This window comes from Branchiostoma lanceolatum, chromosome 19 (genome assembly GCF_035083965.1).
Source record: "Branchiostoma lanceolatum isolate klBraLanc5 chromosome 19, klBraLanc5.hap2, whole genome shotgun sequence".
Classification (NCBI taxonomy): domain Eukaryota; kingdom Metazoa; phylum Chordata; class Leptocardii; order Amphioxiformes; family Branchiostomatidae; genus Branchiostoma; species Branchiostoma lanceolatum.
In genome coordinates, this window is record NC_089740.1 from 15,492,400 (window position 1) to 15,507,294 (window position 14,895).

A 14,895-nucleotide genomic window follows, 5' to 3' on the forward strand; every position below is an offset into this window, starting at 1 on the left:
GGCGCTCAGTACGAACTTCGCAAATTCCGTATTTTCCAAAACTCCGTCCTTCATAGAAATCAAAAGATCGTAAAATATGATTGTTCAGCTATTTTCTGACCGAGTATAGTCAACTGTTTCACGGTGTCTTATATCAATGTGGAGACCGTAAAATACAGCCGTTCTGGGTGCCCCATATGGCGGCCGTCATAGCGTGTTTCCTGGCTTGTTGGGGCCCCAAATGGGGTATACCGGTATACCTATACAGGTATACGGGTACGGGTACCTATACAGGGTTTTCCCCTTACCCTATAGTTACAGATAAAGGTACAGATACATTGTTACTCACTGATGCAGAGTCTCTTTCTGGTTGGTTCCAGCTGGTATTAAATACTCAGTAGTAGGTACATCCACCAGTTTATTAGTCATTTTATACATCATGTATAGTTAGCAGTTCTAGTAGTCTTGGATATCTTTTTTCTAAATAAGCAGTGTTCTCGCCAGAATTTTTTCACAGCATAGGGGTCAGGTACAGAAGGCCAACTTTACGCGGCGCAAGCTACGAAGAAATTACCACAGAGTAGGAAAATTTTTGAATTCATAACCCAATGAGACATTATTTCCTGCATTTTGAGGGATAAATTTTGTGAAGTAAAGTTTTTCCTCTGTTACAGCCTCATTCTAAAGCCAAATATGAACTTTTATAAGATTTATGAAGGGTCACAAGGTTCTTTCGAGAAAGAAACACCCCTATGCTGGTTGAAACACAGCATAGGGGTCCAGACCACAGCATAGGGGGTCCAAATCACAGCATAGGGGGCCCCTATGCTAAAAAGGCCTGGCGAGAACACTGATAAGGCATGTACTCACTGATACAGAGTCTCTTTCTGGTCGGTTCCAGCCAGTACCCAGCCTGGCAGCCGCACAGGAAGCCGTCGTCCGCCACGGCGCAGGTCGAGACGTCCGCAGGCGAGCACGGGTTGGAGGAGGAGCACGACAGGGCCGCTGTGGGGGGATCATCACCAGTGTCAAGACTACATCAAACAATCTTGAGACTGTTTCAAGTAATCTTCAGATTGTTTGAAGCAATCTTCAGATTTTGAGGAAAATCTCAAGATTTTGAGGAAAATCTCAAGATTTCGAGGAAAATCTCAAGATTTCGAGGAAAATCTCAAGATTTCGAGGAAAATCTCCAGATTTCGTGGAAAATCTCCAGATTTCGAGGAAAATCTCAAGATTTCGAGGAAAATCTCAAGATTTCGAGGAAAATCTCAAGATTTCGAGGAAAATCTCCAGATTTCGTGGAAAATCTCAAGATTTTTAATTTTGAACGATTCCCACTGGGGTCATTGTGATCCGTAAAGTCATCGAGGGAAGCTTTTTGCAAAATATCAACTTTGTAAGTATTAGCTGTAAGAGGTTTGAAGCATTTGTCAAGTCACATCATGTCATGCCAAGTCAAAGCCTTAAGACATGGCTCTATATGGCCTAAAAGATGAGACTGTCCCTCACGTTTGCATGTCCTGTTGTTCTGCGGGTCCAGCTCGAAGAAGCTCGGGCAATGGCAGATGTAAGACCCGACGGTATTGTTACACAGGTTGGAACACCCACTCAGACCACGGCTGCACTCGTCCGTATCTGTGAGGCAATAAATTAAACAGAAATCAGTATCTGTAAGTCAGATTTCACAGGACTTTCCATCTCCGAATGTCTTTATTTTGGTTAATAACTATTAGTTAAATAGGCTTTTTTCAAACATTTGTCATACATTCTAGAGTAAAAGTCAAGCAAGTGGGGAAATTGACTATGACTATATGTGTTTTACATCAAGTCTAGCTTCCAGTTCAGCTTCATATATAAGCTAATTTGGTGAAATCCAAGAACCAACGGACTAAACTGGTGTGAAATACAATCATTTATGATATCATGTTGCAATCTAGAACTTCTACTTTGGCCCTTCTTGTCTTAGCAGTGCCCTTTGAATTCACAAAACGAAAATAAAACAAGTTAAAGAACCCTTCATCTTAATCTCACAATGAAAACCCTTCCAACGGTCACACCTGCCTCTAACATACTACATTCCAAATGTTATGTATCCAATATCTTGATCTTAAACAAAGACAATACCACCAAAATAATGGTAGTATTACCAACTTGAGCCTACTTTCCTTCTAACAGTTACACCTGCCTTTAAAACAGTTGGACTCACCTGTGCAGTGTGTGGTGTTGATTTTCTCGTACCCGCGGGCACACCTGCACTTGAAGCCACCTGGGTAGTTATGGCACTCCGCGTGGGGTCCGCAGGTAGGCTTAGTAGCGTTACACTCGTTTATGTCTGCACATTCAACAGGTGAGAAATACAGGTGTAGGTAATGCTGTCGTTGCCATATCAATGTACTTCGAGCTTGTAGACCAGTACATTTTAGAAAGAAAAATGTCCAACAAATTGTTTTATCGTTGTCTTTTTGTACCAAAAAGTTCCTTCGATATGAAATCATGTAATCTTACAATAAAGATAGAATACAAACCTTAGAAATTATACACTTATACAATGTCATGTACCTAGTCAAGTATGTAAGTAAAGTAAGTCAAGTAAGTCAACCTAGTCAAGTATGTAGATCCATGTCAAACTCCAAACCGTAAATTTACAGAAATAACTTAATCATTGAAAATCCCTTGCTGTTGTCCTCACCACAAAGTCTTCACACAATATCATTGAAAGGATTATGTTCAAGATATTAAAAGAAAAAATAGTCCCCTGCAGTTCCAAAAGAGCTGCTAGAGGGCCAAAACTTTCTCTATGCCCCAAGAGCTTATATACCACTGAAAAATCAAAGCTTCTCGAGTTATGGTGTTCACAGATATATGGAGTTCACAGACAGAAATACCTGATGAATTGCTAGAATTCTTTCCAACAGACATATACTATTAGCCTAGCCCCTGAGGTGTTGCCAAAATCCTTGCATTTTTTGTGCCTACCTCTACACTCTCCAGGAAAACCAGTCCCGTTGACTGCGATGCTCTCGTACCCAGGTTTACAGTCGCAGGTGTAGGAGCCGAACAGGTTTCTGCACCGGGCGTTACGGTCGCACCGGGACTGGCCTGTAGCGCACTCATCAACATCTGTAAAAACATATAAGAAAAAAAAAAAAGGTCTGTTTTTTTCTCCATAATATTTTCTTCAACATTAACAAAAACGCAACATACATGAAATGTACAGCAACAGCTACATGCCATCTGAACTGTATTTGCGTGATCATGCTCTGTATCTCTTTATATACCATTAGCTGTTACAAATACGCCCAACCAATTGTATAATGGCTGACCAATTCAGATTCAGATAATAATCCCACTTACCGACAAGTGTACCCAAAAGATAAACGCCAGTGCTCCCAGATGTCTGCAAAGGAGGCTACTATACATTGCTCTGCACCTCTTCACATGGTATTTACAATCATCATGCCTTGAGGATTATACTCGTCTGGGTAACCAATATGAATTCTGCACTCACCGACAAGTGTGCTGGGCGTGATGCAGGGTACGTCCTCCTCCGGCAGGGGCATCCCGGCACAGTCGAAAGGCCAGGGCTGGTCCAGACTCGCCAGGACGTGCTCACAACTCGCCTGGAGTGTTAAAGCACGCAAAGGTAGTTTTTAGGCTGTAGTGTTAGTGATAAATGTACTATCACAGTCGAACGGCCAGGACATGCTCGCAACGGGCCTGGACGGTCAGAGAGTAATATGTAAACATAGGAGTTGTTTCGCTAATTCAATGGAATTCACTATTGATACAATATCATACAGAGGAAAATAAAACATGTGGTCAACACCTTTACAAGTTGACTTCCCTGCAGAACACAACATTTTGTAACAAGTCTTGTAGTATGTTAAGGTATGACCATGCATATGCCATCAAAACCAAGAGGGTCATAGCCAAGGAGAAGCTTTCACATGTTAAAGGTAAAGTTTATGTATGTCGAAGGTTAAACTTTAAGGTAAAGTTTATATATGTCAAAGGTCAAAGGTTAAGTTCTCAGGTGTCATAAGTTAAAGGTAAAGGTAAAGTTTATATATGTCAAAGGTCAAAGGTAAAGTTTTCAGGTGTCTAAGGTTAAAGGTAAACTTTACCTGTATCTCCCTGCAGAACTTCCTGCACACCGCCAGGCGGCGTCCGCCCTCGCACTTCGGCGTCACCGCAGCGCACACGGCAAAGTGGATGTGGTCGTGACATTTACTGTGATGGAAAATACACAGTGTAAAGTCATGGACTCTCTAAGCCAAAATTTAATTACAAAGTAGGTAAAAGACCACTAGATGTTTTAATTAGTCTGCATAAGAAGGAGAACCACCTGTTTTGCAATTCAGCTTGCAATAATAACCACAGGAAGAGTAGCTACAATGTACTTAATATATATTGTTAAGCTAATTGTGGATCTGAATAAACTACATGTAAAACTCCATACCAGCATAGAACTGTGTCTACCAGTAACCTATAGCATGTCCGTTTTCCCACTTTTATACAATATCCCACCTGTTAGCCAGTATGCTGAGCATGATCCCGGAGTCCCTGTCAGCTTGGATGGTGAGCTGGCCCGGGTGGCCCAGCATGTTGGGAAACCGGGTCGCCTTCCACGGCATGTCCAGGCACAGGGGCAGGGTGATGGGCTGGCAACCTGCGGAGGGGAAAGGTTAGAGGTCAGGTCACAGTTCAGGGCCATATCAATGATACAGAGGGGCAGGGTGATGGGCTGGCAACCTGCGGAGGGGAAAGGTTACAGGTCAGGTCATGTCACAGTTCAGGGTCATGTCACCGACACACGGGCAGGGTGATGGGCTGGCAACCTGCAGAGGGGAAAGGTTACAGGTCAGGTCACAAGTAAGGGTCATGTCAATGATACACAGGGGGCAGGGCTGGTAACCTGCAGATGGGAAAGGTTAGAGGTCAGGTCAAAGTTCATGATCAAGGTTACAAGTTTTGTCATGGTTCACGGTCATGTCAATGATGCACGGGGGCAGGTGATGGTAGCCGACAGCCTGAAAATGGCGAGTGTAAAGGGGCAGCAAGCTGACAAGAAACTTGACTTGTTCAATCCAAAAATAATTTGTCCAGGAACATACCTTCACATCAGTACTTCAGGTAATATTGCAATGAGACACATTTTGGGTGGAGGGGTAAGCAAGCTGACAAGAGGGCAAGAAAAGAACTTGGCTTCTTCAATCTCGAGGTAAGTTATCTGGGAGCTCACCTTCACATCTGGGCTGCAGCAGGTCCTCTAACCTGCTGGGGATGCTGCTGAGGCTGACCAGGCCCGGGCGCACGTTCTGCACCAGCGAGGACACCTGGCTGCTCACCTGGGGCTCACACGCTGGGGGGGGGGGGGGGGGGGGGGGGACACAACAAAAATGTGTCTCTTTAATCACAGTTTTGCCACAAGACCTGAACTCAATAAAACCAGCTGCTGTGCTGGTGTGTTACACCAAAGGGCAGTTATACAAGTGGCTATGAATACAGAACATGTACAGACCAGACCAGATGTTTCTTGTTTTGGAATACAGTTTACCATAAAATCAAAACAAAAGCGTTAAAAATTAGCGCAGCCTGAACCAAAATGTCATGCCCATGATTGGACCGGGGTCTCCCAGTTACCAACTACTTAGAAACAGAAGCTCAGCAGTGAATTTGCAACCAGTTGAGCCACAGCAACATTCCTATGTTGGAATAGAGTTTACTACAAATACAAAAAAGCGCTAAAAAGTGGTGAATGATTGAGTTTACTTACGACAGTCTTCCTCGTCCTCGCCTAGCGGGCAGTCCCGTTTCCCGTCGCACAGCTGGGCAGGCTCCAGGCACACCGGGTCCGACACCGCGTGCGTCTCGTTCCAGTTCCGCTGGCAGGTCGTCTGACGGGGGTTACACTCCTTAACGTCAGCTGGGAATGCCAGAAAATCAACATTTGTCCATCAGTACCCAAGTTGTGGTACCAGGTTCCGAACCGACTGCCATGTTAATACCATCACGTCACGGGCGGAGATGAACTTGATTACCTGGTGTCAGGTTTCAAGAACTGAAAGTATGATTTGATGTTTGATAACATCAGAAGGGTGGATTGCATACATGCATTTTGTACAGACCTCTTTGAATAATACTTGCTTGTAATCAGGAACTGAATCAATTGTATGCTAGTGTCATTGGTCACTTTGAGATGCCATAAGTGGCAAAAATACTGCTTCAGAGGATCTCTTTCTGTCTTCTGAGTACCGGTACTCACCAAAAGGAGACCTGATGCAGTTTTCCTCGGGCAGTTCCAGCATGTCGCAGCCCCGCGTGTCCCACTGGATCCCGACCGCCACCGCGTCGTTCCAGCACGCTTCCGACATCTCATAGCAGTAGGAGCGGCACATCGGTCTGCAGAAAGACATCAAGGGAAATTTGTAGATTTGAAAGAAGATACTGTAAACCTCTTCACCACAAACATAAAACCACTGCGAAAATGCTTGTTTTTCTTCTGCCCGACTACCTGGCTACCACCTTGTTTCAATCGTGAACTTAAGACCACTCTTAACACCCCATTTTCTTCCTACCACAAAATTAAATTACTTCAAACTTGTTGGATGAAAATCATACATGTAGGTTCTTATTTAATCAACAGATTATAAACTGATGGATTTTTTTGCAAAGTAACTGCCTTTTTGGTCTGCCAATTGATTAAGTTTACAAACCCAAAAAAAACAACAACACATATTTGGCTTAAGAGAACGTTTCAACAAGCAAGAGGGGGTGGAAACAAAGTTTGAATCTATCCCTATAGGGAAACTTCTTTTAGTTTACCTGGCTCCCCTGGGAGTACACCTGGGGAAGAAGAACTGACACAGGTGAAGTAAGGATGACAGGTAAACAGAACTCCTTACCTGGCTCCCCTGGGAGTGCACCTGGGGAAGAAGAACTGACACAGGTAGTCCATGAAGTAAGGATGACAAGAAGTGATCTCCAGGTATTTCTTGAACTCCTCAAACACCGCGGCCTGAGTCTCCCACTCCATGAAGGGGTGGGGGAACCTGGTCTGGTAACCTAGAGCTGCACACTGCTCAAACTGCACTGGTTCACATCCTGGAATATGATTCAGGTAAATTTCAATCCAGCTTTAAAGTAAAAGCTACATCCATGGGAAGGAACACACGAACAGAGAAAGATAGAAAACAGAATGTGAAATATTAAATCCGGATGTTCCGCTGCAGTATTATAGCAAGCGGCTAGGGGACCCAAAATCTAATCATTTTGTGGTCTCAAAAAGACCTAGTACCCACATACCAAGTGTGAAGGCAATCCATGCAGGCATTCTCGATTTATACTGTTATACTGACAGACGGACATGACACACGGACGCTGTGCAAAACATAACCTTCTTGGCGAAGGTAATAAATCAACAACGTATTAATCATTTTAGAATCGCTTGATACCTGATGCTGCGACTGAGTCCACAGAAGAGCAGGAGTGGTCCTCCTCTTCGTCTGGGAACACGTCACATGACAGGGGTAACCTGAGGTCATCCTTCATGCAGCTGGACTGGATGTCTTCACACACACTTCTGCAGGGGAGAACCTGATAATGGCACAACAAACAAACAAACAAACAAACAAACAAGTAAACAAACAGCTCAGTACATAAACATGTCACAGGACATTCAGTCGTCGTTCATACAGCTGGACTGGATGTCTTCACACACACTTCTGCAGGGAAGAACCTGATAATGGGACAACAAACAAACAAACAAACAAACAAGTAAACAAACAGCTCAGTACATAAACATGTCACAGGACATTCAGTCGTCGTTCATGCAGCTGGACTGGATCTCTTCACACACACTTCTGCAGGGGAGGACCCGACATAACATAACTAAAGTTATTATACATTCCTGCATGTTCCAATTCATATTTAGTTTCATTTAAAAGTACTGTATAAAGTTTGGATTCAACATTGACAACATGTGCTTACAAACCAAATATGACTAAGTGAGCTTTCTTCTTCTTCTTTGGCAGTCCAGTCTCGGAAGACTAAGTAAGTGAGGTTAAGTTTAAAAAAAGCACAAGCTTAGTGAGCAGCCATCATGAAAACGGGGAAAACGTAAATGTAGCTTTGTTCACTCCCAGAAACTGTGTGTGTGTGCACCAATCTAGGTAGAGTCTTTTCCCTCAGACTCTATTTTGATCTTCCATTAAAGTACTATGTTTTTAAAGCAAAGATCCAACAAGTTAAATCATTTTGATTATTGATTATGAGAAGAATGAACAAAGTAAGCCGTGAGCTTTCTGGTCCCACCTTCGTTCCATTCTCACACTGTGGGAAGAACATCATACAGGCGGCGGCGTACACGTCCCCATAGCAGCTCTCCGCGACCGTCGGTGCCATCCACATCAGCGTACGGAACTCTTCGGACGACATGGCGGCCTGGAAGGAGCCATGTCCGAGCGCGTTGGGGAAGGAAACGTCGTCGTAACCGGTAACGTGGGGGCAGAAGTCCAGGTCTTCGGGAAACGGCATACAGTGACCTGGGTTGTATAGAAATAGATGGGTTAGAAAATCAACTGGGGGTCTTGTACAATGTAAAGTTTTGCAGTTAGCTTCAAGTTTTTTTCCTGGCAGGTTTTTGTCTTATGTCTTTCTGCTTGCACTTTGAGAGGGAATCCATCAATACCATTTTAGTTGCCCCCCTGTCCTTGTAAACTCTTTATTCAATTTCAATCAGGCTGATATACTTTCAAATTGACAGTTTGAGCAAAAAAAATCTTCAACCGTGTATCGAGTTCTTGTCATGTAGTGTCACACAATTTCTTGGACTGTAATATCACACAGTCTTAGCAACACAAAAAATGCAAAATTGAGAGGTTACCTTGGACGTACCGGTTCCACAGTCCCAGTTCCATTGTCCCTAAATGGACAGTGTCACTCAAGCGTCCAGTCAAACAACAAACAATAAACAAGAAAATAAATCCCACAAAAGCAACCCAGAGAAACGTACCAGCAGTTCCACAGTCCCGCTCGTCGTCCCCAAAAGGACAGTCCCACTGACCGTTGCACATCAGCGCCCGGTCCACACACGAGATGCTCCTGCCCGGAGTCCAACACTCCAGCTCTCCCTCTCCACACTCCTTCACTTCTGTGGACCACAAAAAAATGTCAGGTGAGCGAAACTAACTTAAAGTTTGATGGAGGTAGACTACACTTGTCTGCACATGCAAAGATGTTCTACGCATTGTTTGCGGCACTTGAATTTTGTGACACAGTGAAATCAAGATTTTGAAGGTCACTGCAAAGACCGAAAACTTAGAAACACCATGAAAATGTCAAATTTTGATAGTACTTAGTGACCTGTCCATGGTGTTGATAAATGAGCTACTTGTAAATCTGGGAGACAAACAGCCCCAAATTCAGCACCGAGGGTAGAGACTATGAAGGACTAGGTCAACATTCATGATCAACATATAATATGATAATAATGTTTCTGTTTATGTTAATTGAATGAGGATAATGATGAATTGATTGATTGACGTTATGAGTAATTTAATGTATTGTAAAATATGATAAGGTTAAGAACGTTAATGATTGATTTATGTTAGTTGTCTGATCAACATTATCTGTATAATTTGTTGTTATGTATTTTATTCGATTGTGTGTAGAGGACTCCAGGAAGAATAGTTCAATGTAACTAATGGAGATTCCTAATAAACAAACAAACAAACAAACAAAATTCATCACACATCTGACTGGCTGGCATTCCCAGGGATGCAACATACAAACAGACAAACAGACAAACAAACAGGTGTACGTACCACAGTTCATCTCGTCCTCACCCAGAGGACAGTCCTTGTTCCCGTCACACCTGAGACTCGTGCTCACACAGGTGTGGTCACCTGACATGTCCCAGCATTCCATCTGATCCTCCGTACAGTTCGATTCTGTGAAGGAAAAGAGGGGGGAAATAATCAGCTTTTCGTTAAGAACTCGTAGTCTATTTGTAGAGTAAGACAGTTGTACATTTTCATCTGTTACTAAATTAAATGATTAAATGCGAAGTATGAGGAACAGAATCTTATCGGCAAACATCACAGTCTACTTGCTTGTGTCATGACTTAGTCATTAAGTAAGTTAATCTAGGGCTAAGTCATTTTCAAACTTCAATCTTGGGCCATAATGGCATAAGAAATACATCAGTGGTTATGTTCGCTAGAACTAAATTTCTTATTATTAAGAGTAAAACATTTATTACAGAGTGATCAAAGCTTCATCTTGAGCCATCAAAATGAAAAAAAAAGAGAAATAATGAACTAACCAGGTCCGAAAAATTCGCGCTCAGGAAGAGCGTTACAGACCAGCTTTGCTCCGTGGACAAACTCGCCAAGCAGAGACCAACTACGCCACCATTTCTAAGCATTAATCTTGAGCCAAATTGTTGACATGAGGAGAAAGAAGTAGAACTGACCGGGTCCAACAAAGTCGCGCTTGGGAAGAGCGTTACAGACCAGCTTGGCCCAGTGGAAAAACTCCCCCAGCAGTGACTAACTAATCAGCCACAATTTCTAAGCATAAATCTTGAGCCAAACTGTTTTCACAAAAGGAAGAAGAAGTGGAACTGACCAGGTCCGATGCAGTCGTGTTCAGGAAGGGCGTTACAGAGGAGCGTCGCCCAGTGGACAAACTCTCCCAGCAGCGGCCGGCCGCACGTAGAGATCACATCGTGGCAGACAGATCGGCATGGCAACCTGTGGAGGCAAGATCTTGTGTTCGTTAATTAATTAATTTATTAATTAAGTAAGGCATTTGTTCATTCACTTCAATCAGCAAAACCTGTCTTGTTTGAAGTATGAGGTTTACATGCTTGTCATCTGCAATTTGACAGAAGCATCCATAAAAATCCTTGAGAAATTGGAAACCCAAACCTTTAAAAAGTTTAACAAGATGTTCTTCAATATCACACAAATGTATATATCTACAACATCTGATTCATGTTGTCCAGAAGCAAGCCCTAGGTGATAGTAGTAGTAGTAGTAGTGGTATGATCCTATATTTGATTATACTGCTGTGGGGTCCCTGACAAAGGGGTGGGCAGCAGTCGGCTAGCCTTCACACTACGTTTCCAAGCAGCTCTTATTACACTGGTTAGACTGCACACCTGATGATGTCAAATTGAAATATAGAATATGCTACATGTCATGTTCATTATGTCTTCAAGTCATAATTAATAACTACATCCTTCAAGACTTACCTGACGTCTCCAGGTGAGCACTCGGAGAAGAAGACGGAGCAGAGGAAGGAGTCCAGGTGAGGGTGACACCTGGGCAGGAAGTCCATGGCGGTGAAGACTGCCGACGCGCCGAGAACCGCGAAGTCCTGACTGGGCAGGCCCAGGATGTTGGGGAAGCGGGTGTGGGAGTACGGCAGGGCGGAGCAGCGGTCAAACCGGATAGGCTGGCATTCTAAAACAGCAGTGAAAACCAATCTATCAATCAACCAATCAATCAATCAATCAGTCAGGACAGACATAAGGCCACACCAATCAATTTTCTTTGTTTTCTGATATCATGAAGTAAAAATGGAGCAAGACATGCATTTCTTAACGTTTGTTTCTTGTTGAACTCTGGCCTTCTGCACATCTAGCCTGGGTGCCATCTAACTTACCCCAGGTCACCTATGCTTCCTTCCCTTTCAGAGTAGCGAGTGTAGGGGTCTCGGTGGAAATCGAATGGCACCTACGTAGGCTAAGCTCCATCATGAGCTCAATGAAAGTGGCCTGCTGGCCAATTTTAGTTACTCATTATCAAATAAAGGCACAAAAAGACAAGCAAGCAACCACATTATTGATTCTAAGTTGCAGTAGTTCAGTTCAGTTCATCCTCAGTGAGGTGACACTTCTGTTAGTGTTGGTTCTGTAAAGTTCAGCCTTTTCATGACACATGGTTGTAGCTACATCAGCCTTACCACAGTCCTGTTCATCCTCCCCTTCTGGACAGTCCGGCCTGCCGTTACACACCAGCTTCCGGTCCACACAGGAGAGACTTCCCTCAGGGGACCGGCACCGTAACTGGTCAGGTCGGCACTGTGTACCTGCACGGACAGGATAAACTGTCAGGTTCTGTTTCATTCACTCACTCACTCACTCACTCACCCACCCACCCACCCACTCACTCACTCACTCACTCACTCACTCACTCACTCACTCACTCACTCACTCACTCACTCACACTCACTCACCCACTCACTCACTCACTCACTCACTCACTCACTCACTGACACTCACAAATTCATCTGGCCCTGTCCACATTCAATTATAATAATTCGATAAACTGTAAGCTTCTGATGTCATTTATTCATTCATTCGTCTGTTCCTTTATTCGTTCATTTGTTCTTTCATTCATTTATTCAGCCCTTCCGTCTTTCAGTCAGAGACCTTACCTCCCACAGTGAGACAGGGTGTCACAGTCCACAAGAACCATAAGGCCCTGGTACACCTACATGTATGCACAGTGACTCATTCACTCATCTATAGAAGCCAACCACACACACACAGACACTCAGACACACACACACAGACACTCAGACACACACAGACAGACAGACAGACACACACACACACACACACACACACACACACACACAGGCACATAACCTACAGACCCCCTTACCTCCCACAGCGAGACAGGGTGTTGGGTCGCGGGCGCCTGGGTAGATGCTACAGTCCATGGGGACCATCAGGCCCTGGTACACGGCGGCACAGTGCCTCATGACGTCCTGACAGGACTCGCGGCATACTGGGATGACCCTGTTGTCCTGGCAACGGGGGGTCAGGTCGGTACAGATCACAGCTGACATGTTGGGGTAGCAGGAACTGCAAGGAGGGAGAAAAAAAGGAAAGAAAAGTCAAATCAGGTTATACTCCATGATCTTTATTGTTAATGTTTCACGGATGTTGTTTGATAGAGACATCACATTGATGATAGCAAGGGATGTCCCTGTGGCCCAACTGGTAGCAGCCTCATAGTTGGCGCTCCTGGTTCAAATCAGTTTGTTACTGGGAGTCCTCAGTTCAAATCCCGGGGTCAGGACATCTCGGTTGGGGCTGCACCCATCTTTCGGAAGGGTCCTTAAAAGGGGTCCCGTGTTCAATGAGGTGCCTCAAGCACCTAAATAGGAAGACTACCAACCCCTCAAGCCCTTTAAAAATATATCCTGCTACTGAAACAGCAAGGAAACATGCTATCCTATGTTGTTAAACCACTAGGCACTACATACAAGGTGGACAACAAATGAGCGATAAGTTCACAGTACCTGTCGAGTATCTGCTGCAGTACTGGTGTTGTCTCCGCGGAGGCGTTGATGAGAGCCTGCTGGGTCTGGTGGCCCCTCAGGTTGGGGAAGGCGGTGCTGTCCACACGACTGGCGCAGAAATCATACTGTACCGGCTCACAACGGTCGGCTGGACAAACATACAGGAGAAAAATATAAGCACTATTTCATCACATTTAATCTACTTCACATGCAATTATACAACAATTTGAAGCCATACTGTACCGGCTTACAACGTTCAACTAGACAAAGATATAGACAAAGATACACTATGAGTAGTTTCATCACCTTAGTAAGTCCATGAATAAAAAGACTCTTTGTACACAACCAAGTGTTTTATTCGATACTGATGTTTCAGTGACCATCTGTCACCTTCCTCTGGGCAATTCTGACTGGTTAATATATAGGTGTTGCTGTTTATAGCTTGGTCCCAAAGGTAAAGTATTATACATCATATACAAGGATACCACATCTACAAGCAATTCTACTCTACTCTAAAAACAAAGATTATACAATTAAACATTCTTAAGACTTCCTTACCGCAGCGCTCAGGCCACTCGTCGTCTCCAGACGGACAGTCGGGGCGCCCATCGCACACCTGCCAGGTGTCGATACACCTGGATCTCCTGTGCTCCTCCTCATCCCTGGGACCCTCATGGTCCTCCCTCCACTCATCATGGTCCTCCTCCTCCCCCATCCTGGAGTCGTTGTGATCTTCTCTCTTCCTCCTGGACAGGACGGGCGAATCACACTGGAACTGCCAGGCCTGGCAAGAACCTTCCTCCGCTGGAAATCGGAAGAAAGAATTTAGTACAGTAACTCTAAAAAAGTTTGTTTCTTTCACTCAATAGAGACAGGAAGCACGACAGACTTTCTGCAACTTATGATCCACTGCTCACGGAGTCAATTGTGCTATCTGCATAACATGACGTCATCCCAACGGTGGATTGCTCACTCCTTGATAACAAAGACTGGTGTTGTACAGCCGAAATTTCGAAAAGTCCAATTTTTTTTTTGGTCCAATTTTTGAGTTGGAAATTACAGTTAAAACTTGATTCGGAATGATTTCTACCAACGCTGATGAAATTTCAACTTGAAGGTAAGTTTGTTTCTTTGTCAAGCATTTGATAAAACTGGACTTACCACAGTGGAGCTCGTCCTGTCCCAGTGGACAGTCCCAGATCGCGTTACACTTCAGACTCTTGTCAATACAGGTGATGTTACCTCCTGGGCCATGGCACGCAAACTCATCCTTTCCACAGGGACCCGCTGGAAAAAGAAACATGAACCAGTCAACAAACAAGCAAACTCCTCCAAATGGAAAGAATGATAATTCCTACAAATGACTTAAGGGAGGCTTGCTTATTAATTTCATTTTAGGAAAAGAGTTAAATACTGATCTACCATGTAGTCAAAGTCAAAAGAAAAGTTGAACAATGAGTAGCACACTCACAGAGGTCTGCACTTTCAAACAGAGTATTTGGGGGAAGTACACATTATTCGGGTGTTTTGGACCGTGTGATAAATATAAAATACAACACGGGGTATGCCGTCTCGTTATTCCGTGTTCTTGGTGAA

At 44.0% G+C, this 14,895-nt stretch overlaps 1 protein-coding gene across 1 annotated transcript in view; it reads right to left on the reverse strand.

The window, feature by feature from the left end:
- LOC136425205 (uncharacterized) overlaps positions 1–14,895 on the reverse strand; it is a 39,451-nt gene that overhangs the window by 12,775 nt on the left and 11,781 nt on the right. Inside the window, exons 17-39 of the mRNA XM_066414001.1 lie at positions 14,461–14,586; positions 13,858–14,103; positions 13,300–13,447; positions 12,657–12,859; positions 11,953–12,078; positions 11,240–11,450; positions 10,612–10,736; positions 9,807–9,932; positions 8,996–9,133; positions 8,296–8,525; positions 7,437–7,578; positions 6,909–7,086; positions 6,808–6,828; positions 6,248–6,384; positions 5,759–5,908; positions 5,225–5,344; positions 4,510–4,651; positions 4,107–4,212; positions 3,491–3,602; positions 2,959–3,102; positions 2,189–2,314; positions 1,492–1,617; positions 850–984 (exon numbers count right to left, since the gene is read on the reverse strand). Of these exons, the coding sequence (XP_066270098.1) occupies positions 850–984; positions 1,492–1,617; positions 2,189–2,314; positions 2,959–3,102; positions 3,491–3,602; positions 4,107–4,212; positions 4,510–4,651; positions 5,225–5,344; positions 5,759–5,908; positions 6,248–6,384; positions 6,808–6,828; positions 6,909–7,086; positions 7,437–7,578; positions 8,296–8,525; positions 8,996–9,133; positions 9,807–9,932; positions 10,612–10,736; positions 11,240–11,450; positions 11,953–12,078; positions 12,657–12,859; positions 13,300–13,447; positions 13,858–14,103; positions 14,461–14,586 (3,318 nt within the window). The remainder of the gene's footprint in view (positions 1–849; positions 985–1,491; positions 1,618–2,188; positions 2,315–2,958; positions 3,103–3,490; positions 3,603–4,106; positions 4,213–4,509; positions 4,652–5,224; positions 5,345–5,758; positions 5,909–6,247; positions 6,385–6,807; positions 6,829–6,908; positions 7,087–7,436; positions 7,579–8,295; positions 8,526–8,995; positions 9,134–9,806; positions 9,933–10,611; positions 10,737–11,239; positions 11,451–11,952; positions 12,079–12,656; positions 12,860–13,299; positions 13,448–13,857; positions 14,104–14,460; positions 14,587–14,895) is intronic.